General features: G+C 44.9%; 3 protein-coding genes across 9 annotated transcripts in view; 1 reads left to right on the top strand and 2 right to left on the bottom strand.

Moving 5' to 3' along the window:
* LOC112216944 (solute carrier family 41 member 2-like) overlaps positions 1-5651 on the bottom strand; it is a 41912-nt gene extending 36261 nt beyond the window's left edge. The window contains exons 1-3 of the mRNA XM_024377104.2: positions 5505-5651; positions 3972-4616; positions 3310-3417 (exon numbers count right to left, since the gene is read on the bottom strand). Coding sequence (XP_024232872.2) covers positions 3310-3417; positions 3972-4490 — 627 coding nt within the window. The 5' untranslated portion in view covers positions 4491-4616; positions 5505-5651. The remainder of the gene's footprint in view (positions 1-3309; positions 3418-3971; positions 4617-5504) is intronic.
* Positions 5652-5707: 56 nt separating this feature from the next.
* LOC112266763 (enoyl-CoA hydratase domain-containing protein 3, mitochondrial) lies at positions 5708-8911 on the top strand. Of its 3 annotated transcripts, none has more exons than XM_024444541.2 (6): positions 5708-6186; positions 6528-6649; positions 6742-6839; positions 7037-7237; positions 7299-7477; positions 7732-8911. In XM_024444541.2, the coding sequence occupies exons 1-6, from the start codon at positions 6050-6052 to the stop codon at positions 7829-7831; spliced, it is 837 nt and encodes a 278-aa protein (XP_024300309.1). In that variant the 5' UTR covers positions 5708-6049; the 3' UTR covers positions 7832-8911. The 3 variants fall into 3 exon arrangements, with proteins under 3 accessions (XP_024300309.1, XP_024300308.1, XP_042156237.1); XM_024444540.2 differs by having other exon boundaries at positions 5839-6186; positions 7728-8911; XM_042300303.1 differs by lacking the exon at positions 5708-6186 and adding an exon at positions 6192-6299 and having other exon boundaries at positions 7728-8911.
* Positions 8912-13439: 4528 nt separating this feature from the next.
* The window catches only part of LOC112216943 (USP6 N-terminal-like protein), a 140670-nt gene continuing 135102 nt past the window's right edge, over positions 13440-19007 (bottom strand). For all 5 annotated transcript variants that reach the window (XM_042300299.1, XM_042300301.1, XM_042300297.1 and 2 more), the window contains one exon: positions 13440-16402. In XM_042300299.1, coding sequence (XP_042156233.1) covers positions 14763-16402 — 1640 coding nt within the window. In that variant the 3' untranslated portion in view covers positions 13440-14762. The remainder of the gene's footprint in view (positions 16403-19007) is intronic.

Raw genomic sequence — 19007 nt, 5'->3', positions numbered from 1 at the left:
AATCGAGGATGAGTAAACAAAAAGGAATGTTTTTCCTTATCAGGATTGCTACCCCTCTTGCTTTTGCATCAAAATTAGACTGGTATATCTGATCGATCCAGTCGACTCGTAGCTTGGCCTGAGCGGAGCGTTTAATATGAGTTTCTTGAAGAAACACTATGTCAGCACCCAGTGATTTAAGATTGAGAACAAACCTTTGCTCGTTTCACAACATGCCCTAAGCCATTACAGTTCCAGCTGACTATCTTTATTCTACCAGGTCTACTCTGTGCTCGGTCACTATGTGGCATTTCTTATTTTAGAGCAAATTGTTGCTGTCATACAAAACCCAAAAGGAAAACGTCCCGCCGTGCGGGAGCTTTTCATGCCACCTGTATTAATAAACGTGAACATAAAACACAGACCCCATCCCCCCTCCTGTCCCTTTACTGAGTGACTTCCCCAAACGAAGCACTCCTTGGCTAACACACAAACCTTAGGGTGTCTAGACATACTTCTTCAACTAACTCGTCATCTATAGATGCTCCGCATGCATACAAACTAATATTAAATAACACTTAACTCTCACGTTAGGGGCGCTAAAACATGATAGGCTAAACAATGCTAGAACATCTCACCCATCATATACAGTGGGGAGAACAAGTATTTGATAACCTGCAAAATCGGCAGTGTTTCCTACTTACAAAGCATGTAGAGGTCTGTAATTTTTATCATAGGTACACTTCAACTATGAGAGACGGAATCTAAAACAAAAATCCAGAAAATCACATTGTATGATTTTGAAGTAATGAATTAACATTTTATTGCATGACATAAGTATTTGATACATCAGAAAAGCAGAACTTAATATTTGGTAAAGAAACCTGTTTGCAATTACAGAGTTAGAGAGACACACTGCAGCAGAAATTTTGGCCCACTCCTCCATACAGACCGTCTCCAGATCCTTCAGGTTTTGGGGCTGTTGCTGGGCAATACGGACTTTCAGCTCCCTCCAAAGATTTTCTATTGGGTTCAGGTCTGGAGACTGGCTAGGCCACTCCAGGACCTTGAGATGCTTCTTACGGAGCCACTCCTTAGTTGCCCTGGCTGTGTGTTTCGGGTCGTTGTCATGCTGGAAGACCCAGCCACGACCCATCTTCAATGCTCTTACTGAGAGAAGGAGGTTGTTGGCCAAGATCTCGCGATACATGGCCCCATCCATTCTCCCCTCAATACGGTGCAGTCGTCCTGTCCCCTTTGCAGAAAAGCATCCCCAAAGAATGATGTTTCCACCTCCATGCTTCAAGGTTGGGATGATGTTCTTGGGGTTGTACTCATCCTTCTTCTTCCTCCAAACATGGCGAGTGGAGTTTAGACCAAAAAAACTATATTTTTGTCTCATCAGACCACATGACCTTCTCCCATTCCTCCTCTGGATCATCCAGATGGTCATTAGCAAACTTCAGACGGGCCTGGACATGTGCTTGCTTGAGCAGGGGGACCTTGCGTGCGCTGCAGGATTTTAATCCATGACGGTGTAGTGTGTTACTAATGGTTTTCTTTGAGACTGTGGTCCCAGCTCTCTTCAGGTCATTGACCAGGTCCTGCCGTGTAGTTCTGGGCTGATCCCTCACCTTCCTCGCCCCACGAGGATAGATCTTGCATGAAGCCCCAGACCGAGGGTGATTGACCGTCATCTTGAACTTCTTCCATTTTCTAATAATTCCGCCAACAGTTGTTGCCTTCTCACCAAGCTGCTTGCCTATTGTCCTGTAGCCCGTCCCAGCCTTGTGCAGGTCTACAATTGTATCCCTGATGTCTTTACACAGCTCTCTGGTCTTGGCCATTGTGGAGAGGTTGTAGTCTGTTTGATTGAGTGTGTGGACAGGTGTCTTTTATACAGGTAAAGAGTTCAAAGAGGTGCAGTTAATTACAGGTAATGAGTGGAGAACAGGAGGGATTCTTAAAGAAAAACTAACAGGTCTGTGAGAGCCAGAATTCTTACTGGTTGGTAGGTGATCAAATACTTATATCATGCAATAAAATGCAAATTAATTACTCAAAAATCATACAATGTGATTTTCTGGATTTTTGTTTTAGATTCCGTCTCTCACAGTTGAAGTGTACCTATGATAAAAATTACAGACCTCTACATGCTTTGTAAGTAGGAAAACCTGCAAAATCGGCAGTGTATCAAATACTTGTTCTCCCCACTGTAAGTCCCAATGTCTGATGGAAAAGACAGGCAGGAAATTCAAACACATTCCTGGCCTGTATTTGGCCATTTAGCCAGTTGACACAGTCGTTCTGTATCCTCAGCCAGGGAGCTTGCTTGACAAGAACAGATCGGCCTCTTTAGGGTTGTCAAACGTACGTGTTGATCCTTCGACTGTCACCTTAAACCAGGCTGGGAAGAGGAATCCATATCAGATGTTTGCCACCCTGCATTTGTTGCGTAACTCATCATACTCTTTCCGTTGGTTCCTCACCTCTAAGGTAAGATCTGGGTAGAAAGACACCCGGCTCCGTTGAAGTTAAGGGGGAACTTTTGACTAGCCAGCTTGAGGATGAGATCCCTGGTCTGGGGATAGTGCAGCCGTGCGATGAATGGCCTTGGTTGCGCACCCTTGGCTGCGCACCCTTGGCCGGCTTCGTTGCCTGTGATCTGTGTGCGCGGTTGATCAGGATGGCCGTTTTGAAGTGTTCACTCCCCAGCAATGCCAGAATCAGCTCTGAGACAAATTCAGTGGGTTTCCCTTTCTCAGTGTCCTCCTGGATCCCACATATTCGGATGTTCTGGCGTCTTGAATGCCACTCGAGCATTTCCAAACGGGAGTTCAGGGTTTTGTTGTCATTTTTGAACGTTGTGCACTGTTTCTCTGTCCTGTAGCCTGGCCTCGTGATCGACTGTCGTCTGCTCCACCTCATGCACCCAACCCTTGGCTGCCGTCACAGTTTCAGTCAAAGTCCCAATACTCTTTGAGATATCAGCTAACCTTGTGTCCACCTTCTTGCTTAGTGAGTTTATAGCAGCCATTAGGTCACTGAGCAGGTTCTGTGGAGAACTCTTGGGAGATAGCATCTTCAGCTAACTCCTCGTGGGTCGGCAATGTTGAAATTGGTTCACTGTCCATCTCATTCAAATTATCTTGTTTAGCGCCCCCTTTTTTGGTGCCTTTTCTCTTTGTCATATTGCCAGACAATGTTTTAAGTTATAGGTTGTGAGAGGTTAAGATAAATAAGAATTTGTTTCAAAATTGAGCAGAGCACTAGCAAAGCACGTCTACTCCATAGCACGCTCTCTAGTGCCTCCCTGTGTGTGTGTCTTACCGCAGTGGATAGTCTGGATGCGAGGGTCATCTCCAGGTTGCCCTTCAGGCCCAGCAGAGCCGGAACCAGGATGAAGATCTCTGTAATGTACTTAAAGGCATCCCAGTGCTGGGGGAGAGGGGGGAGAGAGAGAGAAAGAGGGAAGAAAGAGAGGAAGAGGGGGAGAGAGAGAGAGAAAGAAAGGAGAGGAGACAGCGATATTAGACATGTCATTGTTGTTGATAGTCTATTGTTGGCTACTGGCTAGTACAGAGCAGATGGGAGCTTACTATTTGTTCATTGTCAGCTTGTCTTTATTAGAAAGTTGTCCCCATTCAAATATTTATATTCAAATGTTATATCAAAATTAAATAAGGCGAAATGCCGTAGCTTCCAGTCATAGGCTACTAGGAAGGAACCTATCCCTACTATTATTGGCTGAGTGGCTATGAGAATCCCTTTAACAATGTAATATCAATAATCAGATATCCCTTTATCACCTTCCTTGAAAGCTTTTACAGCCATTTACTCTGGACTACACATGGAATGGAGTCATAAGTAAACAATACAAACCAATTGATTTAAAATGTGCCAAATCCACCTCCTCTACCTAATTTAACTTCACATGCACTAGCCCACACCCCAGTCTCAACAGGACCTATGCTCTACCATTCCAGTCTCACCTGTACTATGTCCAGCACCATCCCTGCCGACACCGTGCCGAACCCAGCCAGCAGGAAAGGCACCACGATCTGCAGTGCCATGGCCAGAGGCGACTCCTTGGGCATATTCCGTGAGGGGGGCCTCTGACTCTCCTCTTCCTCCTTCTCCTCGTCATCACCCTCCTCCCCTGAGAGTGTCCCCTCAGGGAGCATGGGCTCAGTCTCAGAGTACCGCATATCCCCACCGTCTGACAGGCTAACGGATGTCCGCGCTACCCGGTCCGAGTGCCGGCGCACCTCCAGGTGAGGGGGGTCAGGCCGGTAGCCATTCCCATCAGGTTTGGGCCCCAGGTCGGTCATGGCCAGACCACGCTCCTCCTGGAGCTTGGTGTATCCCGTAGGGACCATGGTTTGGAACACAGAGGGGATCCACCCGGTAGGCACTGGCTTCAGAGAGAGACTGCTCCAGCCACCGGTGGCTCCGCTCATACGCACCACTAGGCTAGGGCCCAGAGAGTCACCCAGTGTGTGGATGTTCATGCTAAGCAATGCTGCTGATGAGTCCGCAATGTCTCATCTCCATTCATTCAGGCAGGGCAGTGTGATAGTAGGCAGGCAGGGCTGGTTAAAAAGAAAGAGGGGCATCCATGTCCACTACGATCAGCCCTGTGGAGACCAGCCAAGGAGAAAGACTGTCACTGTTCTCTCCAGCTCATGCAAGCAAAACAAACACAAATTATAGTCTAGCTATTCTCCCTAGGGCAAAGGCTAACCACATTTAATTTCAAACAGACTAGATAACAGAACCAAAACAAGCAATGTAGGCTATCAGAAGACCCTGAGGCTGAGGAGAGGAGGAGCTGTCTACACAATGCATGCTGATTAATAACCCACTATCTGGTTGCTTTCAGGTAGGCCTATTGTATGTCTGGTTGAATGTCTCTGAAAACCTGCACAAATATGATATCAAAGTGCTGTCTATGATTGTATTTATTTTTAAATGACATAACATAATCTCTGCTTATGACCAAGTCTTGAAACAGTGAAATACATAAGCAACAGTCTCTGCTTCTCTGGCCAATATATTTCAACACAACTTTTCTCCTCAGATAAATTGATATTTTGGAAAATGTAGAAAGCTATGCCATATGGATAGTTCCATAATATATATATTTTTTTTTACATTGGAGAGGCCCAGCAAAGGAAAAAGACGGTTGATGTGTTAGAAATCAGTCTGTCTGTCAGTCTACGTACGTACTGTCAGAACCAGGCTAAAAGCTCTCACTAGGTCCTGCGTCTAGGTGGATAGATATTTCACAAGTTTTTAACACCAATAGAACGGGTAGCAAACTGAAAAGCGAATTTGATAAGGAAGTGAAGAATAACTGCGTTATCCCGTTAAGAATAATTTTATTACCGTTATCACGTTTATGTCAAAATGTTCTTCTGGCAAGGCAAATCTAGCCACAAAAACAGCTTGATGGATGCTAACGCGAGCTAACATAACGTTAGTTTGCTAGTAGTACCTCCAAGGTAGCTAGCAAAAAGGCTTACCTTTACAGGGGAAATGCGCTTGACTTAAGGAAGTTTGATACTAATTTAGACTGTTTTATTTTCCTTTTTCTGTTGCGGATTTCTCTGAAGGATGCCCTTTTCCTTTTTGACACTAAGCTCGTCGCGTCACAGGAAAAGTGCCACACAGACTAGTGGTACGCAGGCGCAGAGCACACCTTGTCTTGACCAGGGGCCACTAGTCGTGTCCTTATACAATGAGTTCAGGACATTTATGTCAAGGACATCAAATAGGCGCAGATTCCTATGCGTAAATATGTTATTTGAAATATGAATTCACAGTTTGTGATTTTGCATTGATGCGCTTGTTACAAAACAGCTATTCTGAAATTGTATTGTGTTATGACATAATACATGCAGTAGTTGCAATCAATATACAGGTTCGTCAATTTATAATCCATTAACCCAAAGGGAAGTATGACAATGTTTTGAGTTTTGTCACCCCGAAACAGTAGAAGGCGCTATACACCAATGGAATGTAGGTTTTCAACCTGTGACCCAAATGTTGACGCAAGGACAGTCGAAACATGACTCGAAATTTGTTTTACCGAGCTGCTAATATTGTCCAACTCAGCAGGTTTACACTTCTAGCTGGGTCAAGGTTACTTTGCACGCAAACTCAAGCAGAGCCACCGACTGTCAGACAGCAAAACAATGGAATAAGGTATTCAAGTTGTAGGCAAACTAACAAAGCTAGCTAGCTTGACAACTCTGTCAGTGTTTGATTCCTGTGGTCAAAGAACGCATGCATTGGTCGGCGACCAACTTTTGCAAAAGGTGTGCCCATTGTACATAAACTGTCTATTTTGGGTATGCGCTTCCATCTCTTTAATATATAAACGGATCACCTGAAACGTTAAATGGTGTATCTAGCTAGTAAGCAGTATGTCCTATAAAAATCTCACTATTACACTTCAGGTACACCGTGCATTGCTCGGGACTGTGCATTGATTTGTGTTCCTCTTTAAATGATTCTTGCTACTGTAACTGTAATTACATGTGCAGGAGAATAATCCTGAACAACCCCAAGAAGAGGAATGCCCTGTCTCTGTCCATGCTGGAATCACTGAGAAGCAACATCCTGGCTGACATCGAAAGCGACGACCTCAGAGTCATCGTCATATCAGGTAAGATACCACCAGAGTGCTGATCCATGATCAGATGTGCCCCTTGGTCCCCCCTTCATAAACACTGTTGTATTGTGTTTTGTGTGTTCCAGCTAAGGGACCAGTGTTCTCCTCTGGGCATGACCTGAAGGAGCTGACTTCAGCACAGGGCAGAGATTACCACACCAAGGTGTTTCAGGCCTGCTCAGAGGTGTGGTTCACTGTCGTACTGTATACAAATATACTGTACACACACACACATCATCATGATTGGCGATCGCTCCAGTCGTGTATGATTGTCCTCCATAGAGTCTTCTATTTGAGGGTTTTCAGATGGCTGTGTACATACAGTACACACACACACATTCTCATCTACAAACACACTCATACCTCTTGTTGTTTTTTAAGGTTATGACCCTGATACAAGACATTCCTGTGCCTGTGATTGCCATGGTGAATGGGGTTGCCACAGCAGCAGGATGCCAGCTTGTTGCCAGTTGTGACATTGCCGTGGTGACGGAGAAGTCCACCTTCGCCACGCCAGGGGTCAACGTGGGTCTGTTCTGCTCAACACCAGCCGTGGCAATAGGAAGAGCTGTCCCCAAGAAGGTAAACACACACGCACACAAACACACTCTGTGTAGCACTGATATATTCTGATATTTTATAGGTCGCCATGGAGATGCTGTTCACAGGAAGCCCGATCTCGGCACAGGATGCTTTGAGGCACGGGCTGGTCAGTAAGGTGGTTCCTGAGGAGCGTCTAGAGGAGGAGACGTTAGCCATCGCACGGCGGGTCTGTCAGGCCAGTCGGCCCGTTGTAGCCCTTGGCAAGGCCACCTTCCACAGGTGTGTGTGTCTCTCATTCCACAGATGTTTTACCACACTGTAGCACTCAACCCTTCTGCCTACCATGTATTCATTCCTTGTTTGCATAACGTTTTGATGTTTTTGTTGGTTTGAGTGGATATCCACTGATACACTTGCATGCAAAAAGACAGCAAAAAACTCCCTAATCTTTTGTCTAGAAAGATAAATACTATATACATGTGTAGTTTATACATATTTGAATCATAACTTCATTTTTTTCCTCTCCCAGACAGATGGCCCAGGGGTGGGATGCGGCCTATGCTACAGCCTCTCGTGTCATGGTGGATAACCTGGCTCTCAGAGACGGACAGGAGGGGATACGGGCCTTCATAGAGAAACGGAAGCCTGTGTGGACAAACAAAGCAGAGAAGGCCAATGACGAGTGATGTCTGCTGGGCTGGCCTACCATGGCCTGTGAGGGATGCTCGGCCTGCTCGAACCAGGGACCCTCTGCACACATCAACAACTGACACCCTCAAAGCATCGTTACCTATCGCTCCACAAAAGCCACAACTACGTCAAGGTCTCAGAGCAAGTGACGTCATCGATTTAAACGCTATTAGCGCGCACCCCACTAACATGCTAGCCATTTCACACCAGTTACATCAGCAGCCTCTGGAATGGAGAGGGAGCCTGTGGATGGTTGAGGTGTTAAACTCGACCTGAACCCATCACAGAACACATGCTCGAGGAGGACATTTTGAAATGAAATCCCTGTTGATTATTGTAGTGATCATCTGATGAAGGGATACTGCAGGGCTTTCTTCATGTTTGCCCTTTGGAGGGGGTGAGGTGAAGGGTCTTGGAAAGGTAGATATTTGAGATACACCCATGGTCAAGGGACTCACCGCAGTATATAGATTGGGCACTTCTTGTGAGACAGAATGAAAATGTTTAAAGGAGCAGTCTGCAGTTGAGACCATTAAAAAGCAGTCACTCCCCCACTGATTTGGTAAAAAGCTGATGGATGGAACTGGAGAAATGTAACCACTCTAAAATTCATAGACAGAGCTATGGATGCAAGGACTGACCGTCCATGAGATACAAATGTGTTTTGAGGCTATACATTGCTTCCAAAGGCGTAAAACAAGCATATATTTGTGTTTCTGATAGGATACGACAATAAAACTAAGCTCATGAGGAATGTAGTAAGTTTTATTCTTCAGGTCTGTATCCAATTTTCAAAGAAAATAGATTAAAAGGAAAACGAGTAGCTCTCGTCATTGATAAACTAAATTGATAACCAGTTGTTCAGAGACACAAAGACTACTCCAAGGCTATTTTAAAAATGACAAAGTTCTCATAGATGGAGGAAAATAATGAAACATAATTCTAGCCCGGTTATGGATTGTAACAACACAATAAAAAAAAAAAAGCTATTGTATATATCTTCACATATAACTAATTGGAACACACAAGCACTAATTCAACATGGTGAAGATAAAAACTATGTAAACAGAAGGCACAGTATGTGTGGATGGTGTGTGTGTTTATTTTTTATTTGTTATGTTTGGGAAAGTTGAGTGAGTGAATAATGAAATGGTTGCATATCCCAGAACCAATGTATTGCTGTGAGCCGGGGTATGAGAGGGCTTTCAATGTTGTTCAGATGATGGATATACTTTTAGAATGAATTATACATCTTATTTATTTATTGTCCTATCATGGTGGAACAGTTTTAAAATAAATTATACGTTTGATTTATTTATTGTCCTATCATGGGGAACTACATTTTAAAAATAAATTATATCTAATTATTTGTTTATGATCCTAATTTAATGGTACGGTCCACAACCCTATACCCTACACCCACCTGAATGACCCAGATAATAATAAGAAATCCCTAACTGTTTTACGGGCCTGGTCTAAGCGGTCTGTATGCAGCCAAAATGCGGTCAGAGACCAAGAGCAGCACTGCCCCCTCAAGATTCTGAGCCTGCTTGGCAGGGTTGGTCCTGCAAAGCCAAAGCCCCCTAAAGGGAGAGCCTACTATACAAGGAAATTCTCAAAGCTGCTAATGAGAACCTTAACGATCTTGTACCTAGCCTGTGGGAGTTCCGGTGGAGTGCCCGCACCCAGGCAGTGGCAGTGCTGGCAACACTAGTTGCAGTAACCCATGGGGAGGGGGTCACACTCGGACATTCAGAGAGGGGGTATATTATTGTGACCCTAGTGGCACAGAATCAAAGTCGGACTGCATGGAGATGCTTGGGAATATGGTCAATACGGGTGACCGTATTGTGGGTGTTTCAGGGAAAAGGTGTACATTTGACCTCCATCATCTAGGATGTGACAATGGTTCATAAAATCTCTCAATTTCTGCCCTTTTTTTTTGCGCGGTCTTGCAGGCCTTCTCATGCTGCTGCAACAGTAAGTGCATTTGTAAATCAGGACCTTTCTTGAGTTGGGCTCTGGGATGGTGCAACTGTTGAGAATGTGAGTTTATGGCTGTGTGGGGGGAAAGGGTTGAGTGTGTGTGGGTGTATGTGTGTATCCCACAACTGTTGCGAAGGAGTAAAAGATGTTAGGGACAAGAGAGGATGATCCACAGCAAAATATAATACAAATCGAGGTGAGGGCGATGGAAATGCATTTGGCAGTTGATCTACTTCAATTTGGTAAATGGCACTGTGTGCCCCTTTCGAAAGATGGATCCCAGTCTGTTCAGGGCTATGAGATGTGGGAGGTCGGAGGTGGTCTGACGGGCATTGGGATGATGGCCCAGCTCGGGATGAGGAGGGCTTTTAGCGGGTGGAATGGTGGGGACCAATTGGAGGTTTACTTAGTAGCAATGCAAATATCATGGTACAGCTATATAGACACTCAATCATCATATTACTTTTTAATGGTACGTTTACAAACATATATTTTGATAAATAGAATTGAAAGTTGTGTCTCATTATGGTAAGTGGTGAAATAAGTATAGCCAGTTACAATTGTAATGGCCTAGCAGATAATAAGAAAAGACAATCGGTATGTACCTGGCTAAAAGAGAAGGAATATAATATATATTGTTTACAGGAAACCCATTCAACAATTTTAGATGAAGTTTTGTGGAAAAAGAACTGGGGGGGCGAAATATATTTATCCGATGGGCAAAGAAATTCAAAAGGGGTGATGGTTTTAATTAACAGTAATTTTGATACAAATGTGTAAATTGTCCAAACAGATTATCAAGGTAGATGGATTATTTTAAATATGTTATGGACAATAAACATACACTGCTCAAAAAAATAAAGGGAACATTTAAACAACACAATGTAACTCCAAGTCAATCACACTTCTGTGAAATCAAACTGTCCACTTAGGAAGCAACACTGATTGACAATAAATTTCACATGCTGTTGTGCAAATGGAATAGACAACAGGTGGAAATTATAGGCAATTAGCAAGACACCCCCAATAAAGGAGTGGTTCTGCAGGTGGTAACCACAGACCACTTCTCAGTTCCTATGCTTCCTGGCTGATGTTTTGGCCAGTTTTGAATGCTGGAGGTGCTTTCACTCTAGTGGTAGCATGAGACGGAGTCTACAACCCACACAAGTGGCTCAGGTAGTGCAGCTCATCCAGGATGACACATCAATGTGAGCTGTGGCAAGAAGGTTTGCTGTGTCTGTCAGCGTAGTGTCCAGAGCATGGAGGTGCTACCAGGAGACAGGCCAATACATCAGGAGACGTGGAGGAGGCCGTAGGAGGGCAACAACCCAGCAGCAGGACAGCTACCTCCGCCTTGTGCAAGGAGGAGCAGGAGGAGCACTGCCAGAGCCCTACAAAATGACCTCCAGCAGGCCACAAATGTGCATGTGTCTGCTCAAACGGTCAGAAACAGACTCCATGAGGGTGGTATGAGGGCCCGACGTCCACAGGTGGGGGTTGTGCTTACATCCCAACACCGTGTAGGACATTTGGCATTTGCCATTGAAAACCAAGATTGGCAAATTTGCCACTGGCGCCCTGTGCTCTTCACAGATGAAAGCAGGTTCAGACTGAGCACGTGACAGACGTGACAGAGTCTGGAGACGCCGTGGAGAACGTTCTGCTGCCTGCAACATCCTCCAGCATGACCGGTTTGGCGGTGGGTCAGTCATGGTGTGGGATGGCATTTCTTTGGGGGGCCGCACAAAACATCTCACTGTACTTCGCTCCGTTCAGCTTTCCCTCAATCCTGATTATTCTCCCAGTCCCCGCCACTGTAAAACATCCCCACAGCATGATGCTGCCACCACCATGCTGCCACCGTAGAGATGGTGCCAGGTTTCCTCCAGTCGTGACGCTTGGACTTCATGCCAAAGAGGTCCGTCTTGGTTTCATCAGACCAGAGAATCTTGTTTCTCATGGTCTGAGAGTCCTCTAGGACAAACTCCAAGCAGGTTGTTATGTGCCTTTTAATGAGTGGCTTCCATCTGGCCACTCTACTATAAAGGCCTGATTGGTAGAATGCTGCAGAGATGGTTGTCCTTCTGAAAGGTTCTTCCATCTCCACAGAGGAACTCTGTCAGTGACCATCGGGTTCTTGAACACCTCCCTGACCAAGGCTCTTCTCCCCCAATTGCTCTGTTTATTTTTCTAGGATGAATCTTGGTAGTTCATCATTCAGGAACCCACTGTGTTCTTGGGGATCTTCAACGCTGCAGACATTGTTTTGGTTCCCTTCCCCAGATCTGTGCCTCAACACAATCCTGTCTCGGAACTCTACGGACAATTCCTTCGACCTCATGGCTTGGTTTTTGCTCTGACATGCAGTGTTAGCTGTGGGACCTTATATAGACAGGTGTGAGCCTTTCCAAATCATGTCAAATCAATTGAATTTACCACAGGTGGACTCCAATCAAGTACAGTAGAAACATCTCAAGGATGATCAATGGAAACAGGATGCACCTGAGTTCAATTTCAAGTCTCATAGCAAAGTGTCTGAATACTTGTGTGAATAAGGTATTTAAAAAAAAAAGTATTTTATACATTTGAAAACATTTCTGAACCCTTCATTATGGGGTATTGTGCGTAGATTGATTTGAATCACTTTTAGAATAAGGCTGTAATGTAACAAGACATGGACAAAGAATACTTTTCAAATGCACTGTATATTTCAGAATTTAAGTTAAAAACAATGTATGTAGCATTCAAATGACCTCTAAGGTATTAAACAAAAATAAAATACATTTACTAAAGAACTGATGAAGCCAATCTTCCAATAATTTTATATTTAGACTCATCTAAACATAATAAGCCCAAATACATGAATGGGATGCAGAGGTATTGTATAATATATCCTGTGTTTAGTTCAGCCTGCACTGGTTAAAGACAAGTTTTGTGAGAGGTTACCTGGTGGCCGTGGGATTGAGGCATCCATTGAATGTTTAACAGTGGCTGTACTACCACCAAAGACAGTGCTACTAAAGTACAGTAATGTTCTATGCATTATTACTGTACCGCCACATGATGGCACCATTGTATCCCTTGAGAAGCAAAGGTTTGATGAAAGGCAAATTGAGTGGAATGTTCAGAATGTAACTATTGCTATGACCAAATTCCTAGTTTGGCCCACAATACAAATATTTTGGTCGCAATAAATAAAGTACAAGACAATGTGCTAAGTGAAAAATAACATGTAATACTCTTAGTAAAGCACGTAGGGGTCCTGGAAAATTGGCCTGGATAATCCTTTAAGAAAAAATGGTCTGTAAAATTAAGATGAGGGTGTTGGCAGCTGCATAGGGTTGGAAGAGGTTGCAATTTATTTTGCCTGAAGTTGCTCTCCACTAGAGGGTAGTGTTTCCTCAAATATCAGCAGATGAATAACGTTGGCACTTCTTATCCCTTTTTCCAGTATCCGGCCTGAGCTTTGTGGTCCATGCATGTAGAATATGTACGAAGACACTTCACTGATGTATGAAGGGAATAGCAATAATATTCTTACAGAAATAAATCTACAGACACATGATCAGAAATGCACACCCCAATGTGTTTTATTAAGTAAAGAAAAGTCTCTGAAGACCTGAAACCATTTTGCAATTAATTATTTAACAAAAAGGAATGACTTATTTGCATGTTCAAATAATAACAGTATAATTCTCACTGTTTGAGAATGATAAGCATTGTATCAAAAAGTTCATAGTTGAGAATCAGCAATAAAAGGGTGGTTGAATATGTATTCAAATATGTGATGTCACACTACAAAGTAGTATGTACAGGTCAGTAAGTATTGATTTAATATGTAAGTGCTGGTAACTGAACAGCAGTGGATGTGACTGCTGAAAATACAAGACATGAGTTGACAATTAAAGCATATTGCGGCTTTAAGTACTTCAACACCAGTACACATCATCTATAGAAACCTCTTGCAGCAAGCTGACACTTACTCTGTGGTGATGAAAATACCGTACTGTTAATATGCAATTAATGTTCATGTAAACTTTTCAGAGGGAAGTAAATCGTACGTAACTTCAGGGGAGAAAAGGGGTGTTTTTTCTACGGACGACAAAACAGTTCACTGTTACAGTCTCAATATGGGGTATAAAGCAGACACTGGCCTCGATACCCAAACATACTGTACACACTATTTGGGTTACAGAAATGCTTTGCAATGACTAGAAATTACAGTGGTCGCTAAACTGAGCGACAGAATAATCTCAATGAAAAAATTTAAGTTGAAAAAAATGGTCCTTATACAGTGGAGGTGCTTCAAAATGTAAATGATTTATTTTCGACAATGATTTTAAATCTGCACTGATCCGTAATTCTGTTATTTGACAAAGCTTTGTTTCTTCTCTCAGAAAAATAAGATATTCACAAGCATATAGAGTAAATTGACCTCTAAAATAGATGTTTTGGAAGTAACTCATAAAAAAATAAAGATGGAAAAGAATAAAGGAATCATTGAGTTTGTCTCGCCAGGAGAAGTGTCCCTGTCTACTCATAACGTTTCAATAACTCAGTATATTAACAAAACATCATTTACTGTACATGTTCAACTCTAAAAGATATATATATATATATACTTTTAACTCCTGTCGTTAATGATTTAACATCCAAAAAATAAAATAATCAATATTCAGTGGGTTTTTAAAAGGGATCCATTAAAACGTCAAAAGCTGGTATCCTGCAGCATTCACGATGCAGTATGACTTTATGGGTCAGAACGTCACATATAAAGCACAAACAGACCAAACTAAAACTCCTTAACCCCAGTAGGACTACCGCTGGTCTCTGCAGCCACAGTGTCAGTGACTACACCTCAGTGTCTTTCCATCCCTCTCGCCTCCTCTCACAGCAACATAGACTCCTGCATGGTGAACGCCTCTGGTGCGTGCCTGTAGTGTTGTCCTCCGAACAGCGGGGGGAGCTGCTGCCTCATGGTGGGCTGCTGCTGCTCGTGGAACTGTGTCCTGTAGTGAGCCAGGCCGTCAGGGCCGGGGGGGAAGGTGAACTCCTGCACGGGGGACATCTGGGCTCTCTGGAAGCTGGGGGAGCGGGGTACACCTCCAGGGGCACGTGTCATGTCACCACCTTCCTGCTGCCCCCACGGCTGCACTTCCACTGCCCCTCCCCGGCCTGGCCCCTCAGACAGGTAGGGTTGTGTCTGCTCCCCTCTCCTCCGCCCCTCGTACCTGTTGTAGGCAACAGTAGGGGACACCGGATAGGCGGCTGCAGTAGAGGTGAGCCGTGTGGGCTGGTGCAGGTATGTGGAGGCGTTACTACCAGGGCTGTCCAGCTGCTGTATGGTGCGGGGGACCTGCGGGACTACAAGGGTCCGGGGGGGCTGGGCTGAGCTGGGAGGCTGCCTGTGGGTGGTGGCATAGGAGTTGTTCATGAGGGCCTTCTCCGGAGAGTGGCTGGGCCGCTGGGTGGTGACGTACGCCCTCTCCCCATACATCAGACCCATAGGTGGGGTGCCTCGGGAGGGCGGGGGGCCGTAGTGCCTGTCCTCTCCCAGTCCCCTCTGCTCAAGGCTCACACTGTACGGAGGGTAGTGGAGTGGCACCATAGCAGGCCGGCCGGGGGAGTACTGCTGGGGGGGCGTGTGGTACTGGCTCTGGCCGTTGGGGTGGACATAGGGTTTACCCCCCGCAGGGCTGTTGAGTGACAGGCCAGCAGGGATGTGGCGTTTGGCCTGCCTACCCACTGGTCCTTGCAGGCTGGGGGTGGGGGGAAGGAACGGCGATGGTGACCTCTCCAGCTCCTCCACAAAGTCCTGCTCTGCCCCCCCTGGCACGTTGTCGTACTGAGAGGAGTTAGAGCCGCGGTTGGAGCCTGGGATCAAGCCCCTGGAGCGGGGCCGGGGGTTGAGCAGCAGGGTGTCATCAGGGCTGGAGGGAGCCGGGGAACCACCGCGGCTCAGCTGTATCTCCCTGGCAGCCGCTGCCTTGGCCGCCTCCAGCTTGGTCTCGGAGGGCTTGACCCAGCGCGGGGCGATGTCTTTACGGGAGCTGCTGGAGGCGGCATTGGAGTTGTGGTTGGCCGTGGCGTGGTTCTGAGGCTTCCCTCCATCCACCACTTTTATAGGAGGGTTGTTGTGTGGTGAGGGAGAGGGCGCCGGGGACGGTGTAGGTGTGGACCCTCTCTCTGGAGTCGCAAGGGGGGGGACGGAGGGCTGTTTGCAGTGGGGGTCGATGTGGACGGAGGGCTGTTTGCAGTGGGGGTCGAGGTGGACGGCGTTCTCTCCGGACCCCCGTGATCTGGCCTCCCTCTTCTCAGCCTTGTGCTGCCGGACCAGCTTCTCCAGGGAGTCCCTGCCCGCACGGTTGGGGGGTTGGCTGTCCCGCTGGTGCTCGGGGGAGGGGCTGGGCGCTTTTGGGGGCTCGGCCGGCTGTGCGTGGCTTTGACCATTCGCCACGTGGTTCTGGTTCACCGCCGGCTCTGGGGGAAGCTGCCCAAGAAGCTTCTTGGGATACTCGTCTTCTTTACCTGCACAGATACAACAGACAGAAGGTTAGAGCACCTGGAGGGGAACACAAAACATGTTTTCAAACGATGAATATTAAAAAAGGGCAATATGGATTCATGCAACATCACTGCCGACGAGGGGCGAAAATAAAGAGAGAATTACATTCACCACAACACTGAATAATCACGTCTCCACAGGCGAGAAACCAACCAAGGACATAACAAAACACAACATCTGAAATATATCTGATATTAAAATCCCAGAGCACGAGCCAGAGGCATCCAAAAGTGTAGACTGAAATAATGTGTTTTCACTCAGTTTCATTAAAGTGTACTTAGCTGCAGCAGCAGGCCGACCTCAAAAGGTCAGACTGAAATGAGCTAACGGACGGTCCTTAAAGACTTTAGAAGCACTTGTAAGAAGTAAAGTAAGAAACATGGCTGAGTTAGCACTCAAGGACAAAAACCATAAATATCTCAACTCCATGCTGTTTTAAACTCTATTACTTGATGAGTATATTATTATTATTACTACATGAAAATAAAGTGCAGTACAGGTGACATAGATATAGAGAAACAGACAGTGAAGGTGGGACACTGGATGTGTTGGGCTCTGGTAGGAACAGTGTGTCCACAATCACCATAGAAACCAGGAGACACGAGCTGGAGAAGATGAAGTGATGTGACAGGACCAGGATGTGTTGTGAGTTTGAACCAGGAAGTGCTGTCACTGACTGTTATTGAATCCACAAACTAAAGTGGCTCTCTATTGTGTAAGAAAGTGTCCCATTTCCCTGTCCTTAGACTGAATGGGTGAAAACAATATGGAGAAACTCTGCCTGTAAGTCACAGCATCCATCATTCCTACACAGCTTCCTGTCCTTCTCTACTTTCACTTAGAACCACTAATCTGAAAAGCCTGGATAAGGGAAATAATGGCTCTTAGGTTGGGGATAAAGGAAAGGAGACAAGAAGTCAGAAGCCATTCAAATGTATTGGGACCCAGCCGAGATCAGTGCTTTATTGCTTTCACCCATCCAGTCTTCTCAGTTTGGACTCAGGAGAGGAAGCCACTTGAGAGTATTGAGGATTCACCCAGGAAATATGTGTTCACTGATACAGGTGCTTAAGGGTTGCCAAGTTAAGGGTAGGATGCAGTCTCCACCCCACAGTCAAAACGTAAACACAGACAACAACCTATTCAAACCTTTGTTTAGCCTCTCGTTAAAAACCTCATCCAGCAATTTAACTGTCAAAGTTGGAAGAGTTCTGGGTTGAAGATGAGCACCGAGTGCTGCAGTCGAACAAAGCGCCTCCTCTGTTGGATTATACTTATTATCCTGACACCAGGAAGAGAAAATAGCTCTCTCACCGTGTGTGTGTGTGTGTGTGTGTGTACACACACAACCAGGGTGGTAGGATGCCACAGTACATTAGGACATTCGGAGGTTAAGCCATTATGTAGTCTACAATGTTGAGCGGTGACCAGTCAAAGCTTTAGGCGAGATGTATCTTACTAACTGAAAGTATCGACTTAAAGTATCGTATTGTCTAAAGTGTCTTACTAACTGAAAGTATTGATTTAAAGTATCTTACTAACTGAAAGTATTGACTTAAAGTATCTTACTAACTGAAAGTATTGACTTAAAGTATCTTACTAACTGAAAGTATTGATTTAAAGTATCTTACTAACTGAAAGTATTGATTTAAAGTATCTTACTAACTGAAAGTATTGACTTAAAGTATCTTACTAACTGAAAGTATTGACTTAAAGTATCTTACTAACTGAAAGTATTGACTTAAAGTATCTTACTAACTGAAAGTATTGACTTAAAGTATCTTACTAACTGAAAGTATTGACTTAAAGTATCTTACTAACTGAAAGTATTGATTTAAAGTATCTTACTAACTGAAAGTATTGATTTAAAGTATCTTACTAACTGAAAGTATTGACTTAAAGTTTATTGTTAACTGTAAAGTAGGAGTTAAAGTATCTTACTAACTGTAAAGTATTGACTTAAAGTATCTTACTAACTGTAAAGTAGGAGTTAAACAGTTACTAATGTATTGATAATGACTATCTACAGTACCTCGCTAAAAGCAGGCAGAGACAACGAGTGTGGTAGTAATAGAGGAGGATAATCCCTCCACTACAAGACTCCAAGGTAGCTTTACCAATAGTAGCTTTACCAATAGTAGCCTGGCCTGAGTTGCAGTGGCTACTGCACAAGGTTGCGGTAACATTGTGAGAATGCTCTGTAAGAAAACCCCAGGGCTGCTGGGTAGACAGGCGACAGACAGACGTAAAACGGAGGGACAGGCGGAGGAAGGGAGGGATGGACAGATGATGAAACAGGGGAACACCAGTCAGGATAGCCCACCGGTTACTGTCGTAGGAGGGGATGTGGCCCCCACTCCCACCCACACTTTTGTAGGCTGGGCCGAACCATTGGGAGAAGAGGGAGAAGAGGCAGATTAAGCAAGAGACAGAAAGCAAGATGAGACAGACTGCTATCACTAATTACTACTACCACTGGTAATACTACTACATAGCAGCCAGCAGGAGAGCTGTGTGAGTGAGTGAGTGTGTGTGTGTGTGTGTGTGTGTGTTTGAACTGGAACTGTG

This window comes from Oncorhynchus tshawytscha, linkage group LG17 (assembly GCF_018296145.1).
Source record: "Oncorhynchus tshawytscha isolate Ot180627B linkage group LG17, Otsh_v2.0, whole genome shotgun sequence".
NCBI classification, from domain to species: Eukaryota; Metazoa; Chordata; class Actinopteri; order Salmoniformes; family Salmonidae; genus Oncorhynchus; species Oncorhynchus tshawytscha.
The sequence above is the reverse complement of the archived record's forward strand: the minus strand, read 5'-3'. Positions and strand labels throughout refer to the sequence as shown.